Source organism: Oryx dammah, unplaced genomic scaffold (assembly GCF_014754425.2).
Source record: "Oryx dammah isolate SB20612 unplaced genomic scaffold, SCBI_Odam_1.1 HiC_scaffold_5, whole genome shotgun sequence".
Lineage (NCBI taxonomy): Eukaryota > Metazoa > Chordata > Mammalia > Artiodactyla > Bovidae > Oryx > Oryx dammah.
This window is the reverse complement of record NW_024070189.1, coordinates 1,103,559-1,128,182: the sequence shown is the minus strand read 5'-3', so window position 1 is coordinate 1,128,182 and position 24,624 is coordinate 1,103,559. Positions and strand designations below refer to the sequence as shown.

At 38.8% G+C, this 24,624-nt stretch overlaps 1 protein-coding gene across 1 annotated transcript in view; it reads right to left on the bottom strand.

Annotated features, from left to right (window-relative positions):
- The window catches only part of TMEM232 (transmembrane protein 232), a 247,935-nt gene that overhangs the window by 122,091 nt on the left and 101,220 nt on the right, over positions 1–24,624 (bottom strand). Inside the window, exon 10 of the mRNA XM_040239692.1 lies at positions 17,960–18,138. Within this exon, the coding sequence (XP_040095626.1) occupies positions 17,960–18,138 (179 nt within the window). The remainder of the gene's footprint in view (positions 1–17,959; positions 18,139–24,624) is intronic.

The window sequence follows — 24,624 nt, the reverse complement described above, 5'->3', positions numbered from 1 at the left end:
ACAGGTTAATAGTCACTTTTATATTAGCAAATTTATCAAATAGGATTATAATTATACTTTCAGAGTAATCTCTAAAGAATCTTCTTTCTTCTTGAGCTATTATCCTGTTTTTTTCTTTTTCTTTTTTTTGACCACAGTGCAGGGCATGTGGGATCTTGGTTCCCAGACCAGGGATCGAACCCATGCCCCTGGCATTGGAAGTGCAGAGTCTTACCCACAGGGCCACCAGGGAAGACCTATTATTCTCATTTTAAAATTCAGAGACTGAATTTATTTATGCCAATGATGCATTAGCATGAAATCTATACATCTTAGAAGTAAATTTACCCAAAATATTAATGACGACTTTTCACAGTAGACTCCAAAATCACGAAATTACTATTTCATCTTCCAGTGAGTATTACCCCAAATTCCATTTTTATACATTAACATTCTTATCATGTGTCTCTATTTTTTAACAATGCCATGTAGGCTTTAAAATTCAGGATTCTTCCTATTGTATTGTTGAAACTGGATACTTTTTATTAAGAAACATGGCAATTTTTGATTACCTATGCTAATTTTACTGATTTAGTATGAAAATTGGGAAAGCGGTGCTCCTGAAGAATATTTCTCTCACACACAGACTGCAGCCACATGCAAGGTCAGATTTTCATCCTTCTGTCTTTATTTTGGGCATAATGATGGGAAAAATCATGATTCATTTAGGCTGGCAAGAAGATGGATAACGCAGAGCAGGTGAAATTGCCCAAAGAATTGTGATGTAGTAGCAACACAAAAGAAAAGAAAATCCTGTCCAGCATTCTGCGTTTTCCATCAGTATTTATGGAACTGTAGTAAACACACTAAAATTCAAGCTAATTCACACTACCCTTGACGTGAGAAAATAAAGGGAAAGAAGCAGGGTGTTAAGTCACTGCAGCAGAGTCTGCAGCACGTACTGTCTCCATCTCTTCCTCTCTGGTTTTGGCCTCCACTTATCCTTAAACAGACTCAGAGCTGAGAACATTTAACTTATTTGTGAAAAAATATATACTTTTTCTTCAAAGTTCAAAATTTAAATGAAAGTGACTCACAGGTGGTCTCAAAGATTATTTCCTCCAGGAGTTATAAAATCTCACAAAGGAAAAAAAAAATCTCACAAAGGAGGACAGCAGTTACTAAAACTGTGGTCCACAGACCATGATTATTGCCATGCCTAGTAAAGTAACGCTCAAAATTCTCCAAGCCAGGCTTCAGCAATACGTGAACCGTGAACTTCCAGATGTTCAAGTTGGTTTTAGAAAAGGCAGAGGAACCAGAGATCAAATTGCCAACATCCGCTGGATCATAGAAAAAACAAGAGAGTTCCAGAAAAATATCTATTTCTTCTTTATTGATCACGCTAAAGCCTTTGACTGTGTGGATCACAATAAACTGTGGAAAATTCTGAAAGAGATGGGAATACCAGACCACCTGACCTGCCTCTTGAGAAACCTATATGCAGGTCAGGAAGCACCAGTTAGAACTGGACATGGAACAACAGACTGCTTCCAAATAGAAAAAGGCTGTATATTGTCACCCTGCTTATTTAACTTCTATGCAGAGTACATCATGAGAAACAGAAGCTAGAATCAAGATTGCTGGGAGAAATATCAATAACCTCAGATATGCAGATGACACCACCCTTATGGCAGAAAGTGAAGAGGAACTAAAAAGCCTCTTGATGAAAGTGAAAGAGGAGAGCGAAAAAGTTGGCTTAAAGCTCAACATTCAGAAAACGAAGATCATGGCATCCGGTCCCATCACTTCATGGGAAATAGATGGGAAAATAGTGGAAACAGTGTCAGACTTTATTTTTTGGGGCTCCAAAATCACTGCAGATGGTGACTGCAGCCATGAAATTAAAAGACGCTTACTCCTTGGAAGAAAAGTTATGACCAACCTAGATAGCATGTTGAAAAGCAGAGACATTACTTTGCCGACTAAGGTCTGTCTAGTCAAGGCTATGGTTTTTCCTGTGGTCATGTATGGATGTGAGAGTTGGACTGTGAAGAAGGCTGAGCGCCAAAGAATTGATGCCTTTGAACTGTGGTGTTGGAGAAGACTCTTGAGAGTCCCTTGGACTGCAAGGAGATCCAACCAGTCCATTCTAAAGGAGATCAACCCTGGGATTTCTTTGGAAGGAATGATGTTAAAGCTGTAACTCCAGTCCTTTGGCCACCTCATGCGAAGAGCTGACTCATTGGAAAAGACCTTGATGCTGGGAGGGATTGGGGGCAGGAGGAGAAGGGGACAACAGAGGATGAGATGCCTGGATGGCATCTCAACAGAGGATGAGTCTGAGTGAACTCCGGGAGTTGGTGATGGACAGGGAGGCCTGGCGTGCTGCGATTCATGGGGTCGCAAAGAGTCGGACACGACTGAGTGACTGAACTGAACTGAGGGGCATGTTATAAATAGAGAATTTCAGGCCATTCTCCTAAATGTATTAAAGTTTAAAATCCACTATTACGGTAGATTAAGAAAATGACTAGATGGGAGTATCCATTTTCCCACTTTACAAAGTGAGTGGCCTTGCACAGTTTACTTAGCCTCTCTGAGCATGTTTCTCCATTCCTAAAATGGAATGATAACACTCCTCTCCTCCCTAGGCGCCTGTAAAAGTTAAACACAAGAACTGAGTGTATTTTCTAGCGTAGTGTCTGACACACAGAAGTCCTTCAGTGAATGCGAGTTTCTTGACTCTAATGTTAGGGGCAGGAGAACATGGAACCTGTGGGTTCAGCTCACAGGTGCATCCACCAGTGCTCACTCAGTTTGATCTTGCTTAGACTCAGGTCCTCACCTGTGTGAGTGGGGATGGTGGTGGGAATTATGAGGTCTAGGTGAGTTACATTAGGTAAGATACTTAGCACAGCAGCTGGCGCATTGTAAAAACTCTACAAATATTTTTGTTTTCTTAAAACAATGTGTCTATTTCACTGGACTCCTATTGATAAGAATTTAGGGAACCTTTACGCTTCCAAAAATGCATCTTCCTCTCCCCACTCAAGAGTTTCCATTCATGTCAGAAGAAGAACCACATGTAGGGGAAGAGAAAGAGAGGTACTGAGAGAACAGAGACAAGCAGTGCCGTGGCTCTGCTCTGCTCCTCTACAGAGCGCATCAGGAGCATGGAAATGTCATTAAGAATAAAAACAAATTTTATTTTAAAGATCTCACCATGAAATGTTAACCGCCAAGTGCTTACCTAATGAGTCAAAGGTACTCTGAATAAAGTCACGTATTCATTTTAGCTATACATATTTCCTTTTGATATTTTAGGTCATGTAACAGATGGCAGAGAGCATTTATACATGATGACTTTTCCTAGACGTGCCAACATATGCTGCTGAATTGCCTATACAGCGGAGCCTTGCTCATTGCAAGTCTCCCTGGAAGTATTTCAGACAAAGCACATCAATTAACATTTGTTTATTATGCCACTGTGAGTATATGACAGTTTTTGATTTCTTTCCCAAATACTCAGGCAACAGTTGGGTTTATATTGAATTTGTCAGATAAAGGGCTCATGTTTAGGGATCTAGTTAGAAATGTTTTTCACTTCAACTATGCTACGAAATATCTCACTTCTCATCTAACCTCCATTAAGCATCAAATTTTGTGAACAGATATAAAAAGAATTACAGACGATAGAATGTCATTATGGATTAAAAAAAAAGAAGAAGACAGGAAAGTACACAACACAGTAAAGAATTTACCAGTGATGTAGATAAATTCAGGTATTAAGTATAAACCTTAAATTATTGAATTCAGTAGATTATCATAGGAATTGCATATATATTTTTAAAGTATAAAAAGATAAAATCTCTCTTAATTCCATAAATATACAAGTACCATCAATCCTTCTGAAATAAATCCTTCCCACTCTGATGTAGCCTATAATTAACACTGTGATTCACCCTGTGTAGGTGACATGATGATTACCTTACATGAAGCAAGTATCTGGGAGCAAGGGATTAGGAAGGAAAGAATAAGCAACGGCTTTCTATAATCACACTTGTTTGCATTAAATGAAATAAGAGTGGGATAAACATTTTAGATCAAAGCATCTGAGGTACAAGGCTTTACTGTATAGTTTTGTTTTTGTTTTTTTTTTGATTTGTTCTCTGTTCACGTTGAGCAGTGAGGAAACATCTGAAGACTGACAGAAGGTTTGGCACTTGTAGAAGTTTCTATTTTATGCTACAGAATTTGCTCCCCAAAGTGAAGGTGAAGGGAAAGTGATAGTCACTTAGTCGTGTCCAGCACTTTGTGGCCTGTGGACTGTCCACTCTTTGGGACCTCATGGATGGGAGCCCTCCAGGCTCCACTGTCCACGGGATTCTCCAGGTAAGAATACTGGAGTGGGTTGCCATTCCATTCTCCGGGGGATCATCATGACCCAGAGATCGAACCAGGGTTTCCCTCATTACAGGCAGATTCTTTACTGTCTGAGTCACCGGGGAAGCCCCAAGAATACTGGAGTGGGGAGCCATCCCTTTTCCAGGGATCGAACGGAGGCTTCCTACACTGCAGGCAGATTCTAGACCGTATGGGCCCCCAGGGAAGCACCAGGTCAGTAACATACACGGTTCAATAGAATGCCGGAATCAGTGACTGATTTTTTAAAACCGAGGATATTTAGGAATAAGTAATTAACCTTTTTATCTTATTTCTGTAAATGTGTTGCCATTATAGGGCCAAAGAAAAGGAAAGAAAACTTTGATTATATCATGCTTATGTTCTACTGTAAAATTAAACCTATAAAGATACATTGTGTACAGAGTATTCAGACAAGACAGTACTATTTTAATAAATTCAAAATATTTGCTTTAACATATTACACCTATAGACCAAATGTGCTCATTCTTTTGAAATCATCTTGCTTTGTTTTATTCATATATGTGATTTCGTTGTTTAAGTTATTCCACAGTTCCCTTATTAGCTTGCTTAAGAACAGGCAGACTTTTAAAATATAAAATAAATAAGCATCATTTTCCCCAGAAAAATTAAGTATAAAAGGGAGCTTCAGCTGTAGAGTTTAAGGAAGTTAAAAGATCGCACAGGAGTAACGTAAGGACAGAGTGTTGCCTGGGGGTGACAGAGAGGAAACCTGAGAACTGCTTAGATGCTAATCACTCTGAGCTCCAAAATCGCTGCAGACGGTGGCTGCAGCCATGAGATTAAAAAATGCCTGCTCCTTGGAAAGAAAGCTATGACCTAGACAGTGTATTAAAAAGCAGAGACATTACTTTGCCTGGAAAGGTCCGTCTAGTCAAGGCTATGGTTTTTCCAGTGGTCATGTATAGATGCAAGAGTTGGACAATAAAAAAGGCTGAGCGCTGAAGAACTGATGCCTTTGAACTGTGATGTTGGAGAAGACTCTTGAGAGTCCCTTGGACTGCAAGGAGATCCAACCAGTCCATCCTAAAGGAGATCAACCCAGAATATTCACTGGAAGAACTGATGCTGAAACTGAAGCTCCAATACTTTGGCCATGCGATGCAAAGAGCTAACTTGTTGGAAAGACCCTGATGCTGGGTCTTGAAGACTGAAGATTGAAGGGGATGGCAGAGGATGAGATGGTCGGATGGCATCACTGACTTGATGGACATGAGTTTGAGCAAACCCTGGGAGATGGTGAAGGATAGGGAAACTTGGGATGCTGCAGTCCATGTGGTTGCAAAGAGTCGGATGTGACTGAGTGACTGAACAGAACAGCAATCACTTTGATCTTTTGAATAATTAGCTTTGGAGAATTTAAAGGAGTTAGTTTAGACATTGTTAGTTAGTACTGAACCTAGTATAGACATGTTAATATGTAACTTGACATGAAAATTATAATACCTTGAGACTTCCGTGGTGGTTCAGTGGTTAAGACTCCACGCTTCCATTGCAGGGGGCCTGGGTACAATCCCTGGTCAGGGAACCAGATACCACATGCTGCAACACCAACAACAAAAACCTCATGCGCCAGAGTGAAGACTGATCCCACACGCGGCACAGCCATGCAAACACATAGTTTAAAAATTTATATGCTAGCTAAAAATAAGTTGGAAAAATCTGATGGCTAAAGTCATAAAATGATGCAAGGGAAAACATTAAATAGGAAAAGAATGAACATCACGGATTAGACACTTGGTCCTATCCATACCAAATAGAATTCTTGGCCAACAAACCTTTAGAATCAAATTGAATAAAACCCTTCTGTCAGCGAAAACTGGCAGAATTAGCCACCAGCCAATGCTCATGAAAAGAATATGAAAGAATTTTCTTTGAGCAAAAGAAAAATAATCCCGTATAGAAGGCCAGCAATTCAAGAAGAAAAAGTAAGGAAAGAAACAAGTAAATAGATCAGTAAAGCAAAAGTATATTGAGTGTATAAAACAACATTAATATGTTGGCATCTGGAAACACACACACGTGCACACAGCATACACATATAGAAACACATCCAGAGAAACACAACTTAAATGCTCAACAAGAAAAGTGTATAAAAGAAATTAAAGTTGCTAAAATATTATAAGACCATTTTATGGCCCAGGAAAACATAAATCCCCCTACATTAGAAGGAGATAATGAAGGGTTCATTTTGAAACATTGGAGTAACAAATGAAAGACTGCGTGACTACAGAATAAACAAGCAGAAAGGCTAGGATGAAATGGTATAATGAAAACTCTTCCTGGAAGGGCACAAAACTAGTTTTTAAAAAAGGATAGAGGATAACCAGAAAATAAGTAACAAAATGGCAACAAGTACCTAACTATCAATAATTACTTTACATGTCTATGGATTAAATTCTCCAATCACAGCACATAAGGTAGCTGATTGGATTAAAAAAAAAAAAAGACCTAGCTACATGTTGCCTACAAGAGAGTCTACAGCTAAAGACAAATGCAGACTGAAGGTGGGGACAGAAAAATATGTTCCATGCAAACAGATGTGAAAAGAAAGCTAGGAGAGCAATAACCATATCAGAAAAGTAAACTTTGGAGTCAAAGTCTATAATAAAAGACCAAAAAGGACATTATGTGATGACCAAGGGATGGATACAAGAGGATATAACATCCACAACCATGCAAGCAGCTGATACAGGGGTGTCTAAACATACAAAGCAAACGGTAACAGACACAGAGGGAGAGATTACCAGTGTGGCAGTTGCAGAACCCGGCCAGCCCATGCCCATCAGTGGACAGAGATCCCGGCAGAAAATCAACAAGAAAACACTGGTCCTAAGTGACATATCAGACCAGCTGAACTTAATATAGATGTTTCAGAACATTTCATCCAGAAGAGTCAAATACACACTGGGTTCAAGTGCCCGTGGAAAGCTCTCCTGGGCAAATCGTGTACTAGGTCTAGAAATAAGGCTCAGCAAATTTTAGAGGATAAAAGTTACATAGAGTATCACTTTTCACCATAACAAATGAAACTAGAAAACAATTATAAGAAGAAAAATGGGAAAAACACAAACACATGGAGACTAGGCCATGTCCGACATGCTAACAAAAAACAGTAGCCCAACCAAGAAATCAAAGAGACAATCAGAGTAGAGCTTCAGACAAATGAAAACCAAGACAGAACTTCCCCAAATCTATAGGGCATAGCAAAAGCACTTCCAAGAGAGAAATGTTTTGCAATAAGTCCTACTTCGTGAAGCAACACAAATCTCAAATAAATGAGCATCTAAACAAATGAGAAAAAGAACAAAGCCCAGAGGAAGCAGAAGAAATAAAATAACAAAGGTAATAAGAAAATAAGTAAAATATAGACCAATAAAACAACAGGAAAGAGCAATGAAACCAAGAGCTGATTTTCTTTTGAAAAATAAACAAATTTGATAAGCCTGTAGCTAGCCTCATAAAAAAAAAAAAGACAGGATACAAATAAATAAGAAATGAAAGAGGAGAAATTACAAAAAATATGAGAAAAAAATCATAGGAGAATACTATAAATAGTTAAATGTCAACAAATTGTACCAAGAACAAAGGGATAAACCTTTAGAAGCATATAACATATGTTAACATATAGGTTAACATATAATCTATAATCTATCAAGATTAAATTAGGAGGAAATAGACAATCTGAACAGTCTGATTACTAGAAATTAAATTGAATCAGGAATCAAAAATCTTCCAAAAAATTCCAGAAATAGACATATTCACAGGACAATTCTACCAAATATGAAAAGGATAGTTAATACCTGTCCTCAAACTATTCCAAGACACTAAAGAGGAAGGAACACCCCCAAATTCATTCAACAAGGGCACCATCACCTCATCAAAATCAGGTGCTACAAAAAAGAAGAGTACATGTCACTGTCTTTGATGAATATGGATGTAAGAATCCTCAACAAAATATTGGCAAACTTAATTCAGCAAACATAAAAAAGACCATACACCATGAACAAGTGAGATTTTATTCCAGGAAAGCAGGTATAGTTCGACTTAAGCAACTCAATCAGCGTGATATCCCACATTCACAAGATGAAGGGTAAAAAGCACGGGATCATCTCAGTAGACACAGGGAAAGCGTCTGACACAGTTCAACGCCATCCATGATAAAGATTCTCAACAAAGTTGGTATAGAGGGAAAGTATCTCAACAAATTAAAGGCCACTTATGAAAACCCATAACTAACATCATACTCAATGGTTAAGAAAAGAAAGCCTTTCCTCTAATATCAGTAACAAGGATGCCCACTCTCATCATTTCTGTTTATCATAGTACTGGAAGTCTTAGCCATAGCAATCAGACAAAATAAATAAAAAGCATCCAGATTGGAAGGGAAGAAGTGAAACTCTCATTATTTGCAGGTGTTGTTGTTTGGTTGCTAAGTTGTGTCTGACTCACTTGCAGGTGATACAGTACTATATATATAAAAACCTAAAAGTACACACACACACAATTCAAACTAATAAATGAATTCAGTAAAGTTGCAGGCTGCAAGATTAATATACACAAATCTGCTGCTTTCTATACACTAATAATGGACTATGTGAAAGAGAAATCAAAAAAATAATCCCATTGAAAACTACATCAAAAAGAATGAAATACCCATGAATGAACTTAACCAAAGCGGTGAAAGACCTACACTCTCAAAACTGTGAGACACTGGTCAAGGAACTTAATGAACATGATGTGAAAACATGGAAAGATAGCCTGTGATAATGGATTGGAAGAACATTGTCAAAATTTCCATCCTGCCTACTCAAAGCAATCTACAAATTTAATCCAATACCTATCAAATATCAGTGATATTTCTCACATAATTAGAACAAATAATTCCAAAATTTGTATAGAACCATGGGAGACCCCAAATGGCCAAAGCAAAGCAATCTTAAGAAAAAAGAACAAATCTGGAGGTATCATGCTTCCTGACTTCAGACTATACTAAGAAAAGGTTAGTCACTCAGTCATGTCAGACTCTGCGACCCCATGGACTGTGGCCCACCAGGCTCCTCTGACCATGGGATTTCCCACCCAAGAATACTGGAGTGGACTGCCATTCCCTTCTCCAGGAGATCTTCCTGACCCAGGGGTTGAACTGGGGTCAGTAATCAAAGCAATACGGTAATGGCAAAAAAAAAAAAAACACACCAACCCAGACATACTGATCAATGGCCAGAATAGAGAGCCCAGAAAGAAACCTACACACAGATAGTCAATTAGTTGATAACAAAGCAAGCAAAAACATGCAATGGAGAAAAGGCAGTCTCTGAAAGAAGTGGTGTTGGAAAAACTGGACAGGGGCATTTAAAGAATGAAATTTGAACATTTTCTTATGCCTTATTCAAAATAAACTCAAAATGAACTCTAGACCTAAAATGTAAGACTCAGTTCAGTTCAGTTCAGTCGCTCAGTCGTGTCTGACTCTTTGCGACCCCATGAATTGCAGCACGCCAGGCCTTCCTCTCCATCAACAACTCCCGGAGTTCACTCAAACTCACGTCCATCGAGTTGGTGAAGCCATCCAGCCATCTCATCCTCTGTCATTCCCTTTTCCTTCTGCCCCCCATCCCTCCCAGCATCAGAGTCTTTTCCAATGAGTCAACTCTTCGCATGAGGTGGCCAAAGTACTGGAGTTTCAGCTTCAGCATCATTCCTTCCAAAGAACACCCAGGGCTGATCTCCTTTAGAATAGACTGGTTGGATCTCCTTGCAGTCCAAGGGACTCTCAAGAGTCTTCTCCATCACCACAGTTCAAAAGCATCAACTCTTCAGTGCTCAGCTTTCTTTATGGTCTAACTCTCACATCCATACATGACTACTGGAAAAATCATAGCCTTGACTAGATGGACCTTTGTTGCCAAAGTAATGTGTCTGCTTTTTAATATACTGCTTAGGTTTGTCATAGTTTTTCTTCCAAGCAGCAAGCATCTTTTAATTTCATGGCTGCAATCACCATCTGCAGTGATTTTGGAGCCCAAGAAAAAAAAAGTCAGCCACTGTTTCCACTGTTTCCCCATTTCTTTGCCATGAAGTGATAGGACCAAATGCCATGATGTTTATTTTTTTAATGTTAAGCTTTAAGCCAGCTTTTTCACTCGCCTCTTTCACTTTCACCAGGAGGCTGTTTAGTTCTTCTTCACTTTCAGTCATAAGTGTGGTTTCATCTGCATATTGATATTTCTCCCAGCAAACTTGATTCCAGCTTGTGCCTTATCAAACCCAGAGTTTCCCATGATGTACTCTGCATCTGAGTTAAATAACAGGGTGACAATATACAGCCTTGATGTACTCCTTTCCCAATTTGTAGAGTCTGTTGTTCCAAGTCCAGTTCTAACGGTTGCCTCCTGACCTGCATACAGGTTTCTCAAGAGGCAGGTCAGGTCGTCTGGTATCCCCATCTCTTGAAGAATTTTCCACAGTTAATTGTGATCCACACAGTCAAAGGCTTTGGCATAGTCAATAAAGCAGAAGTAGATGTTTTCCTGGAACTCTCTCACTTTTTTGATGATCTAACAGATGTTGGCAATTTGCTTTCTGGTTCCTCTGCCTCTTCTAAATCCACCTTGAACATCTGGAAGTTTTCATTTCATGTACTGTTGAAGCCTGGCTTGGAGAACTTTGAGCATTACTTTGCTAGCATGTGAGATGAGTGCAATTGTGCAGTAGTTTGAACAATCTTTGGTGTTGCCTTTCTTTGGGATTGGAATGGAAACTGACCTTTTCCAGTTCTGTGGCCACTGCTGAGTTTTGCCAATTTGCTGGCATATTGAGTGCAGCACTTTCACAGCATCATCTTTTAGGATTTAGAATAGCTTAACTGGAATCCCATCACCTCCACGAGCTCTGTTCGTAGTGAGGCTTCCTAAAGCCCACTTGACTTCACATTCCAGGATATCTGGCTCTAGGGAGTGATCACACCATTGTGATTATCCGGGTCATGAAGATCTTTTTTTTTTTTTTTTTTTTACAGTTCTTCCTTGTATTCTTGCCACCTCTTCTTAATATCTTCTGCTTCTGTTAGGTCCATACCATTTCTGTCCTTTATCGAGCCCATCTTTGCATGAAATGTTCCCTTGGTATCTCTAATTTTCTTGAAGAGATCTCTAGTCTTTCCTATTTTGTTGTTTTCCTCTATTTCTTTGCATTAATCACTGAAGAAGTCTTTCTTATCTCTCCTTTCTATTCTTTGGAATTCTGCATTCAGATGGGTATATCTTTCCTTTTCTCCTTTTCCTTTCATTTCTCTTTTTTTTCTAATTAGCCCCCCAGATCTCTTTTTTTCTCATAAACTCTTTTTTTCCCCACTTCTCTTCTTTTCTCATTCTTTTTGAATCTCCTCTTTTCTCATGAACTCTCCAGGTTGGTAGGTACTCAATATGCTACCGGAGAAATAGCTCCAGAAAGAATGAAGAAGCTGAGTCAAAATGAAAACAACACCCAGTTGTAGATGTGACTGGTGATGGAAGTAAAGTCTGTGCTTTAAAGGGAACAATATTGCATAGAAACCTGGAATGTTAGGTCCATGAATCAAGGTAAATTGGAAGTGGTCAAACAGGAGATGGTGAGAGGGTAACAGGCAGGAAGGCCAGGGTCTCCAAAGGGAGGAAATAGCCTGCAAGTGTCAGACCTTCTTAATCTCTCTTAAGCACCAGCAGGAAACAAACTAGCAATATTATTTTCTTCTCTGTACAAATTTAGAAGTTTTCTCTTAAAATACTGTGCTGCCATAATGACACCTGGTTTCACCTGAAGTTAACTATTCTCAAACCTTGAGATAACCAATGCATTTTTCTTATGGAAATGTTTGTCTTAAGCTATGCTAATGTGCTATGCATTCACCCCAATCTCTGTCTTCAAGTCTGTTCCACCTAATGGCTCAGAACCTACTTGACAAACCAGTATGTTATACTCAGATATTGTTCCCCTAATCTGTGTAAATGAAACCATTTGTGTGGTAATCTGTCCTTTTACAAGATTCAAGTCAATCATTTTATGGCCCAGGATGAACATTTTGGTGCCAAGATTATCCCAAAATGCATCTTATGGTTGAGGGGCCTGGTGCCATTCTGAGTTTTAAGACATTCCTTTCTTTCATTAACAGACTGCTAGTGACTATATAACATCCAGCTGAAGACTAGCAGGGGGATACTCTTTCTGCCCTCTTCTGATGCCTATGTCAGAAGCTTTTACTATCTCCTTTATACTTTAATAAAACTTTATTACACAAAAGCTCTGAGCAATCTCTGGCCCCGGATTGAATTCTCCTCCTCTGGAGGCCAAGAATCCCGGCATCTTTTCGTTCAGCAACAACCTTTCAATGGCAACAGTGAAAGTCGACATTTTAGGAATCAGTTAACTAAGATGGACTGGAATGGGTGAATTTAACTCAGATGACCATTATATCTACTACTGTGGGCAGGAATCCCTTAGAAGAAATAGATAGCCATCATAGTCAACAAAAGAGTCTGAAATGCAGTACTTTGATGCAATCTCAAAAACGACAGAATGATCTCTGTTTGTTTCCAAGGCAAGCCATTCAATATCACAGTAATCCAAGTCTATGCCCCAACTAGTAATGCTGAAGAAGCTGAAGTTGAACAGTTCTATGATGACCTACAAGATCTTCTAGAATTAACACCAAAAAAGATGTCCTTTTCATTATAGGGGACTGGAATGCAAAAGTACGAAATAAAGAGATACCTAGAGTAACAGGCAAGTTTAGCCTTGGAGTACAGAATGAAGCAGGGAAAAGACTAACAGAGTTTTGCCAAGAGAATGCACTGGTCATAGCAAACACCCTCTTCCAACAACACAAGAGAAGACTCTACACATGGACATCACCAAATGGTCAACACCAAAATCAGATTGATTATATTCTTTGCAGCCCAAGATAGAGAAGCTCTATACAGTGAGCAAAAACAAGACTGGGAGCTGACTGTGGCTCAGATCACGAACTCCTTATTGCCAAATTCAGACTTAATTGAACAAAGTAGGGAAAACCACTAGACCATTCAGGTATGATCTCAATCAAATCCCTTATGATATACAGTGGAAGTGACAAGTAGATTCAACTGATTAGATCTGATAGACAGAGTGCCTGATGAACTATGGATAGATGTTCATAACGTTGTACTACAGGTGCCTATCAAAACCATCCCCAAGAAAATCAATACTATAACAACTTATACATCGTATGAGGCTTTTCTGAGGATTAAATAATGAATGCATGTAAAGTGTTGCCCATGGCACACAGCAAATGCCCAACAAATCTTAGCTGTTACTATTAGTGCCTTTTAAGAAATAATTATGAAAGGAGACTTCCCTGGGGGTCCAGTGATCAAGAATCTGTCTTGCAATGCATGGTCGGGGAACTAAGATTCCACACAGTGTGGAAAAACCAAGCCTCCATGCCACAACTACTGAGCCCACAAGTTCTGGAGCCCATGCAAAACAACCAGAGAGTCTCTACACTGCAACAACTGAAGCTGTGTGCCACAACTAGAGAGTCTGTGTGCTGCAATGAAACAGCCACTTAGTGCAATTAGACCCCACATGCCAGAGCTAAGACCCAGTGCAGCCAAATAAAATAATCAAATGCTAAAAAATGAGTATGAAAAAAATAACATTTTCACTGAACATTGTAGAAGATTAAAGTCTCATTTATTTAGTGCTCAATTAGAAAACTCCTACTACATTTAAAAAAAAAAAAAAACAACTCCAAAACGTAAAGGCTGAACACAAACATTTGCTTGGCTCCACGGTGCCAAGGTCAACAGTCAGAGCTGGGCACAGCAGAACGTGTCTTCTGCTCTCGTGTATGTGTCTGTGATCTGTTGTTAGGTCAGGTTGTTGTTCAGTCGCTCAGTCGTGTCCGACTGTTTGCAACCCCATGGATGGCAGCATGTCAGGTTTCCCCTCGTTCACCATCTCCCAGAGGTTGCTCAAACTCATGTCCATGGAGTTGATGACACCATTCAACCATCTCGTGCTTGTCATCCCCTTCTCTTCCTGCCCTCAATCTTTCCCAGCATCAGGGTCTTTTCCAGTGAGTTGGCTCTTCACATCAGGTGGCCCAAAGAATTGGAGTTTCAGCTTCAGCATCAGTCCTTCCAATGAATATTCAGGACTGATTTCCTTTAGGATTCAGTTGTTTGATTTCCTTGCAGTTCAAGGGACTCTCAAGAATCTTCTCCAACACCATAGTTTGAAAGCATCAATACCTTGGTGCTCACTCTTCTTTATGGTCCAACTCTCACATCCATACATGACTACTGGAAAATTCAGCTGGCCAGGGACCAGCTAGTTTTGAGATGGGGACGTTGAAAAACGAGGATGGCTTGTCTCTCTGCCACATTGTCTCTCATCTACCTGGTTAACTCTGACTTATTTACATATCAGTTACAGGGTCTCAGAAAACAAGAAAGGGCAAGCACCAATATATAAGCATTTTTCAAATCTCTACTCATATAACATTCAGTTCAGTTCAGTCGCTCAGTTGTGTCCGACTCTTTGCGACCCCATGAACCGCAGCACACCAGGCCTCCCTGTCCAACACCAACTCCCGGGGTTCACTCAGACTCACGTCCATCGAGTCCGTGATGCCATCCAGCCATCTCATCCTCTGTCGTCCCCTTCTCCTCCTGCCCCCAATCCCTCCCAGCATCAGTCTTTTCCAATGAGACAACTCTTCGCATGAGGTGGCCAAAGTACTGGAGTTTCAGCTTTAGCATCATTCCTTCCAAAGAACACCCAGGGTTGATCTCCTTCAGAATGGACTGGTTGGACCTCCTTGCAGTCCAAGGGACTCTCAAGAGTCTTCTCCAACACCACAGTTCAAAAGCATCAATTCTTTGGTGCTCAGCCTTCTTCACAGTCCAACTCTCACATCCATACATGATCACAGGAAAAAACCATAGCCTTGACTAGACGGACCTTAGTCGGCAAAGTAATGTCTCTGCTTTTGAATGTGCTATCTAGGTTGATCATAACTTTTCTTCTAAGGAGTAAGCATCTTTTAATTAGTATTGTTTAAATTAGGTCACCTGGTCAAGTCAAGAATTTGAGTGTGGAAAGAAGGATATGATATAGGAACCCTTGAATAAGTTGGGGACAATTACTCTAACAATGTACCATGAGTTTGAAAGCAAAATTACCAAACCATTTAAATCCAGTAAGAACAACCTATTTTCTCCTCAAACTGTTTTCTTAAGATATCCAGTTTTATAAAATTATCCTTTAGTCCCTAAGACCTTACCTTGGTAACCCAAACATGCCTTTCAAATTTAATGCCTAATATTGCCCAATCCAAACTTTCTTCCTCAACCAGAGAAAGTAAACCAATGACTTTCTCTTAAAAGGTCCTTATTTATTCTTGGCTCATACCATTTCCTTATCTTAAAGATGTCCTTTGACCCTCCCCCTTTCGATCATTTCATGTAACTCATCATTTACGTTTGCAGCTTATATACTACTTAAACAATAATGTGTTCCTCATTAATATAAGAAAAAAGAGACCAAACATTTATGTGAACTTCCATTTATGCCTTGAACTTTTACGGAGCCAGTCACGTACAGAATATTCCTTTTGTACTGCTCCTTAGCTTTCTAAAGAATAGGTATTCTGGATAAAACAGTAAAATTTACTGTGTAAAGGTTATTTATTGGACATCCTTGCTTCTTCCATAGAATTTAGTATGATAAAATAAATTTAGTAAGTCCTCATATTTGCTTCATAATTTTTACTATTCTTAGTGAGAACTTTTATATAATTTCTCACTGTATATACTCATATATCTCCATATTAAATAAGAGAATCAAACTAAATTAAGTGATATTTAACCAACTAGATATTTTCTGATTTATCATTTATATCATTACTTATATTGTTTAATAATTCAAATATGTCTAGCTCTCTCTAGTTAACCTATATGTGAAACAGGTCTATAGTAAATTATACCTTTTGTTAGACTACCTAATACAAATTAAGCTTGTTTTATATTAAATATGTATTACACATAAATTGATATAACTGCTTTTACAAATTTTTAATTTAGATTTTTCTGTAAGGAAAACTTGCCTTCCTCACACACTGGTTATTTAAAATGAATGAAAGCATCCCTGGAAGTCTCACTAAGCACCGAAAACTAATTAGCACATCTAGTGGTTAAGCTTTTGTTTATTCCTTTATTCTCAGAACTGACTGCTTGAGTAATAAGGTCTTCACTTGGATCTAGCATCTAAAAAATATTTGCCATGTCTGATTAACTGACTTATGAATTTCAAATGTAATTATCTATAGAAATTTAGTAAAATTTTAAAGAAAGAAGCTATCTTACACCAAGTGATTGGCCTTGAAAACAGGCATATAAATAGAATTCTAATTATAGAAATGACAAATTTGAGTTAGCTTATTTATGTAGTTACAATATAATCCACTTGAGATATGAAATGGCATATGAAAATAGGTACAAAACCAGATAATAACATAAATAATTGAAAGAATCATTTTTTAAAATTAATTAATATGAATATGATTTTCCAGTGATTTTTTTTAATCCATGTGATACCTATGATATTTCAAAACTCCATCAAATTTTTCCCCCTCTTCATGTCTTATTTTGAAACAGGTTAATTTGTTATCCTAAAGTATACTGTTTTTCTGTCCCTGAAAGTTCTGGTTCTTTCTAGCTTTCACAGATGCAATTATCCTAACACTGTTAATATCCTGTTTTCTAATAATTAAGGGTGTGTTGATGTTAACAAGAAGAGCAAATAATGATTCACTCTGCTTAATTCATTGTCCAAGTGTATGGGTAGGCCATTATTGCAACATAGAATATCTACACTTCAGATCCTTAGTGGAAAACAAAACCTTAAACTCTTTGTTTTTGAATTATACATCATATTCATATTTTATGAAGAATGGATAGCTAGTTTCAAAATGATTTTACATATATATTCAAACAGAATGGAAAAACCAAGAATTCATAAAACATATTTTTAACTTTAAAGAAAAAGACATTAGATGTAGTGAGTCCAAATTTGCGGCTTATATTGTCTGATGCTGGAAAGGTAAACTTATAAATTAAGATAACTAAATAATTTATTATCCAGATTGAGACACTTTTAAGAATGAATTAATCCACTACTAATAGAAAAGCTGGAAAATTAGGCATAGACCCAGGCTAACCTCGACAAATTAAAATGTACAGGCAGCCTAGTTAGAGATGTGTCTTGAAGTCACAAGCCCAAAGCAGAACAATTACTCTTCCCTTCCCCCAGATTAACTCCTTTCTTGAAGCTGCTTAATCAGAAGACTGCCAACTCTCTTCTTTAACTAAAATTAGGTCAGTATTAAATTTTTAAAATTGTGTTCTCAACTGAATCACTGATACACACTGATTGTGGATATTCAGAGATAAAGGACAAATGCTTCCTGATGATAACATTTCCTATTGATTGATTACCCAGCATATTATCTTACCTGAGCAATATTTACTGCATTACAGATTCGCCCATCTTTCTCACGATCTTTTGTCTTCTGTAACATTTGCCATATTTTGTTCCTAAGTCCATCCTGCTGTTTATCGCCCCGAAGTTCCCATGACATTTTCACCAGGTTGTACAGTAGGCCATAGCGCCCAGCCCACTTCACTTGATCACCTGTTTAAAAAGAAACATTTTGGGGGGAAGATATTTTATTCATCTTACTAATGCATGTTATTGTGAAAAAGGAGGACACTTGACTTTACTAATATTTTAAAGTTTTAAATTCTGAGCGTTGGAATTTTTTTACCCATGATTACTTTTACTCCTTTAATTTTAGAACATCTCACAGATGATTTAAAAACTTCTAACCATATGAAAAGTTACTTACACCTAACTAATATTATACCTCATAAATTAAAAAGTTAAAAGATAAACTCTTAACTATGTACTATAAACACACTTTTGGAATTCAAATAAAGAGGAATTTGTTTAAGGCAATATAAACACAGACCACCATGGTGAATTTTTATACTAAATCAGTGAAATAGGAGAAAAATCCTTCCTGTTATAAAAATGATCAAACTCCATGAAATACGGCATCTGAATCAAGAAAAAAGCTTTAAAAATAATATGAAAAGCACACAAGAACTACTGATGTAATTATAAGCTGGGAGATTTTTTAAAATAATAGATACATAAATCAAATGAAATAGGGGAAAGGAGTAATTAATTCAGAAGAGGTTTTTTAAAAGTCTAATACACTTCTCCTTCTAAAAATTATATACCAATTAGCAATTTAAATAAGTTACCAAGTTCTACTTTTAAAATATGCATTTTCTCTTACAGAAAAGAGGACGAAGTTTCTCTTTATCTTAATTATATCTTACCTAGATGATATATTGCTATGCAATACTATTCAAGAAAAGAGAACTCTAATTTAGATAGTGATAGGATAAATAAATTTAGAGAATAATGCATGTCTCAAATGGTATATGAGCTTAAGTTAGCCAAAGAGCACCATGAGGGTATTCACTATACACGAAGCAAGAAAGAGAAGTAGGAGGAAGAAAAGGTTCAGAAAGAGAGATGGAAGGTATTCTGGTGAGAGCCAGTCTGCTCTGAAATCATCAATCTAAAGAGATAAACACACTGAAAAGTGGTAATCTTCAACTTTTCCTGGTTCAATCTGGATTTCATAACCAGGTTAATAAAAATTATTACTGTTATAAATAGAATACCTGGGAGTATGTGTCCATATTCTAGTTACTCATTACAATCCTGCTATGAAGATTATATCATACTTAGAATAATAGAAGGGAAGGTAACATATGAGCCTCAACTTGGATAAAAATTCCTGTAGCATCATACACAGGGTGTATATTGTCACCATGCAACTTAACTTATATGCAGAGTATGAAATACCGGGCTGGATGAATCACAAGCTGGAATTAAGACTGATGGGAGAAATATAAATAACCTCAGATATGTAGATGACACCACTCTAATGGCAGAAAGTTAAGGAGCTTCTTGAGGAAAGTGAGAGAGGAGAGTGAAAAAGTTGGCTTAGAGCTCAACGTTCAGAAAACTAAGATCATGGCATCCAGTCCCATCACCTCATGGCAAAAAGATGGGGAAACAATGGAAAGAGTGAAAGATGCTTGCTCCTTGGAAGAAAGTTATGACCAACCTAGACAGCATATTAAAAAGTAGAGACATTACTTTGCCAACAAAGGTCCGTCTAGTCAAGGCTATGGTTTTTCCAGTGGTCATGTATGGATGTGAGAGTTGGACTATAAAGAAAGCCGAGTGCTGAAGAATTGATGCTTTTGAGCTGTGGTGCTGGAGAAGACTCCTGAGAGTCCCTTGGACTGTAAGGAGATCCAACCAGTCCATTCTGAAGGAGGTCAGCCCTGGGATTTCTTTGGAAGGAATGATGCTAAAGCTGAAGCTCCAGTACTTTGGCCACCTCATGCGAAGAGTTGACTCATTGGAAAAGACTGATGCTGGGAGGGATTGAGGGCAGGAGGAAAAGCGGACGACAGAGGAGGAGATGGTTGGATGGCATCATGGACTCGATGGACGTGAGTTTTAGCAAGCTCTGGGGGTTGGTGATGGACAGGGAGGCCTGGCATGCTGCAGTCCATGGGGTCACAGAGTCGGATATGGCTGGATGACTGAACTGAAACATAAGATCTCATTGAGCAGATACAGCATTAGTCTTTTGCTCAAATGTCTACGATTTAATCTGACCTCATTTATCTTTTGTTTTTTACCTTACCCATTTCTCATATGAACTTGCTATGATAGCTCCATTTAAGATCCTCTCTATCCTCCTCTCTTCTCACAGCTCCCTCTCCACTTGGGGTCAGTTGACCTGTTACTGGGGACCTAACTGGGCCTGGTTCCTGCGGGTCCCTGAATGGGTGAGAGCATCTCCAGGATCATGTGGAATAGAGCTGGAGCTGGTCATGGGACCATGGCTGGGTCCACAGGTCTCAGGCCTGTTATCGAGTACAGATGGATTTAGCTCCTCTGGGTCTGTGTGCATGCTCCTGCTAGGTCCCTGGGTGGTTTCCTGGGTGCACAGACCTGCTTCTGAACCATGGTAGAATGAGGCTAGAACCAGGTCTCAGAGATGCTTCAGGATTCACGGCCAGCCCTCAGTCAGTGGGCCCGGGACTCAGGGCACAGCAAGCATGGGTCCTCTCAAGGCCTTTGGTGGGTGGGGCTAGTGGCAGGACTGCAGACAAGCAGGGGAGGAGCTGAGTTCACAGGAAGACAGCGGAGCTTCTAGGTCCACAGTTAGACCACTGTTGACAGGCTGGCCCCCTAAGTCCAGCCTGCCTTCCTGAAGAGGCTCTCCTGAGTCTCGGGTTGCATTTGTGTTTTACAACCTATTACTTGGGTGCCAAGGTCCTCCCAAAGGTGCTTTTGGTCACAGATGTTTGCCAAGTTATTTTTTTCTGTGAGAGGATGAAGGCCAAGGAACTTCTGTTCTACCATCTTACAGACATGACTTCCCATATATAATCTCAACTATTGCAGTACACTGATTTTAATTGGCAAAATCCTTATGAGGGGAAAACTGTATTTTCAGAAGAATTTGCTGCTTAACCTAGCCTCTTGATTGCAACTTACACTTTCTCTTCTCAAATATCAAGTTTAGATAGAAGCCTTCCTCCTCTCATTTCTAAACGCATTTCTTTTCTGTGTTCTCTTACCTTCTACTGCAGCTTCCTTTCCTGTGAATGGAATAGAAGGTGGGATTGTAAAGAAAAGGGCTTTTCTGGATTGGAGAGGCCATGCTTCATGGAATAAGACCATTACAGTCTTCACCTGGCTCCCATCAGCAGCGTGACGCTGTGGCCGTTCAGTCGTTAAGTCATCTCCGACTCTCTGCAACCCCGCGGACTGCAGCACGCCAGGCTTCTCTGTCCTTCGCTGTCCCCCAGTGTGTGCAGACTCATGTCCACCGAGGTGATGGTGCCGTCCAACCATCCAATCTTTTTCACTCTCCTCTTTCACTTTCATCAGGAGGCTCCTTCGTTCCTCTTCACTTTCTATCATAACGGCGGTGTCATCAGTATATCTGAGGTTATTGATATTTCTCCTGGAAATCTTGACTCCAGCTTGAGCTTCATCCAGCCCAGCATTTCGCATGATGTACTCTGCATATAAGTTAAATGAGCAGGGTGACAATATTCAGCCTTGACGGACTCTTTCCCCAATTTGGAAACAGTCTGTTGTTGCATCTCCAGTTCTAACTGTTGCTTCTTGACCTGCATACAGATTTCTCAGGAGGCAGGTAAGGTAGTATGGTATTCCTATCTCTTGAAGAATTTTCCGTAGTTTGTTGTGATCCACACAGTCAAACGCTTTGGCATAGTTAATAAAGCAGAAGTAGATGTTTTTCTCGAATTCTCTTGCTCTTTCGATGGATGTTGGCAATTTGATCTCTGGTTCCTCTGCCTCTTCTAAATCCAGCTTGAACATCTGGAAGTTGGTTCATGTTGAAGCCTAGCATGGTGAATTTTGAGCATTACTTTGTTAGCGTGTGAGATGGGTATAATTGTGTGGTTGTTTGAACATTCTTTGGTGTTGCCTTTCTTTGGGATTGGAATGAAAACTGACCTTTTCCAGTCCTGCGGCCACTGCTGAGTTTTGCCAATTTGCTGGCATATTGAGTGCAGCACTTTCACAGCATCATCTTTTAGGATTTGAAATAGCTCAGCTGGATTCCATCACCTCCACTAGCTTTGTTCATAGTGATGCTTCCTAAGGCCCACTTGACTTTGCATTCCAGGATATCTGACTCTAGGGGAATGATCACACCATCATGGTTATCTGGGTCATGGAGTTCTTTTTTGTACAGTTCTTCTGTGTATTCTTGCCACCTCTTCTTAATATTTTCTGCTTCTATTAAGTCCATACCATTTCTGTCCTTTATTTATTATACCAAAGAAATTCTCACACTGTTAAGAAATGTTATGTCTATTCAAGCAGTAAACTGGGAAACCAATATGGAGTTTAATGAGGGCATCCAGGGCTTTGCTGGCATGAGCGGCAGGAGACTGCAGAGTAATGGGCAAAGCTAAGACTCCCTGGGATAGGCCTCATAAGACTTCTATGCTATGGAGAAGGACATGTACGTGTTCATACTCAGGAGACAAACGACAGTGAAACCAGTTGCAGAAGTTAGATTATAGAGAAAAGCCAGTTTGGAGAGAAAGGAGATAAATTAATGTGGCATGATGATGGGTGAGGGGATCTGATATTCAGTGTTCTGCAGCTTGTTGTAAAAACAGAGCTATAATTCAAGTAAAAGAACAGAATTGAAATTATGGATTTGTGAGTCATTAGCATAAAAAGAAGGCCTGAACTCAATATAAGTAGAGGAACAATTATGAGCTTTTAATGAATAATTCTGGAAGTGTAAACCTCAGAAATAAAAAAGCAGTTTTTTAGCAAGATGATAAAGGATGCTGTAGATTTTAACCCATTTATAAACTTATTTCTAAACTCCTCAATTCTTTACATTCAGCACTGTGATTGACAGAAACACATGCAGATTACCTTCCTTCATACATTGTAAATTATTGGTTTTTGAGAACAATGTTTTAGAACCTTAAAATCTCTGAACTCAATATGGTGTGTTTCCACAGTGACAAACCATAAAATACATTCTGATAACTGTGTTCTCAAAACTCAGTTTTCAAATGCCAATGATGACTTTAAAAGTAAGCTGTTCTCCTGTTGATTTAAACAACAGTGAAATGTTGCTTACAGATATTCGTAGGGAGAATCTGTGACATTCAACTGACTGACAGTTAATGAAGAAAAAAGTTCTTATCAAGACAGCTAGGATGTGCTACCACTGTTATGAAAAGCAGAATGCACCCTCACATGGACGTTTAGACACTGGCTGAGAAGCATGCCTGCTCTGAAACTTCTCATCCAAAGACAAGACCACAACACAGGGCACTTTTCTGTTCTGCTTTGAGTGACCCTGTGGCAGCTATCAAAGATGTTGCCTTAAATGTACTGAGAGAAAATGTGTCTCTGTCTGCAGCTAAGCAGACAATATGCTAGGAAATCAAACTGAAGCAAAACAAAATTCTTAATAAACCTTGAAAAATTGAGAAATTATACCATTTGTAAACCAATATTTTATGAACCTTTCTTTGTAGCAATGCTTTATTTCAGTGTTTCAACTCTTTGGAAGCCTTTAACTGCAGTCTAGATATTTATATGTCACATATTCAATGAATATGAAATATGAATATTTCTACTGATATGAATGATTATAAAAGAATACAGCCTTTGAAATTTTGACAAATATAACTTGGCACCACAGAATCAAACGTATCACTGTAGGGTAAACTGAATGCAAGATCTAGTTTAAAACATTATCTTTATAAAATGCCGTTTAGCGTGGAAGGAGCTAGATCAAGGAAGGAAGGAGCCAAGACACAATGGAAGAACCAGAGAGTAAGCCAGCCATTTGTTTAATCTGTATTTACTGAGTCAACGCTATGCCTTAACACTGCTCTCTGTACCAAAGATAAAGACAATGCTACTGCTCTAGGAACACTTAATTCTAGTGGAGAAAGACAGATACTAAGAAAATAAACAGAACAATATTACTGTAAAAATAACAGATGCTAATGAGACCAACAATGACTAGGAAAAGAGAACTACTCCTGTCAGAGTGAGAGAAAGACCTCCAAAGGACCCAATATTCAAGCTAAAATGTGATGGAATAAAGAAAGAAGAGCTATCCATCCAAGCAGCTGGCGGAAAGTGTTCCCAGCGGAAGAGACAGAAAGTGCAAAAGCTACAGACTTGGAACAGCTTGAAAGTTTAGAGAAGCAGAAGAAAGGCCAGAATGGAGGAGGAAGAGACACCAGAGGTTCCATCAGACAAGACAGGCCAGGGAGGCACACTCTTTGCAGAGGCACAGTCTCAATGATCACGGACAATTTGTAAGCCACGGAAAGGAGCTTGCATTTAATTCTTAGTGTAATAAAAAGCTAATAAATAATTTAAGGGCAAAAAGGGAACTGACCCACTTTATGTTTTAAAAAATCTTTTTGGCTTCTTGGTGAAAAGAGGGAGTATAAGGAAGGCAGGAAGATTTTTAACCTTTTGCAGTTAATCTAT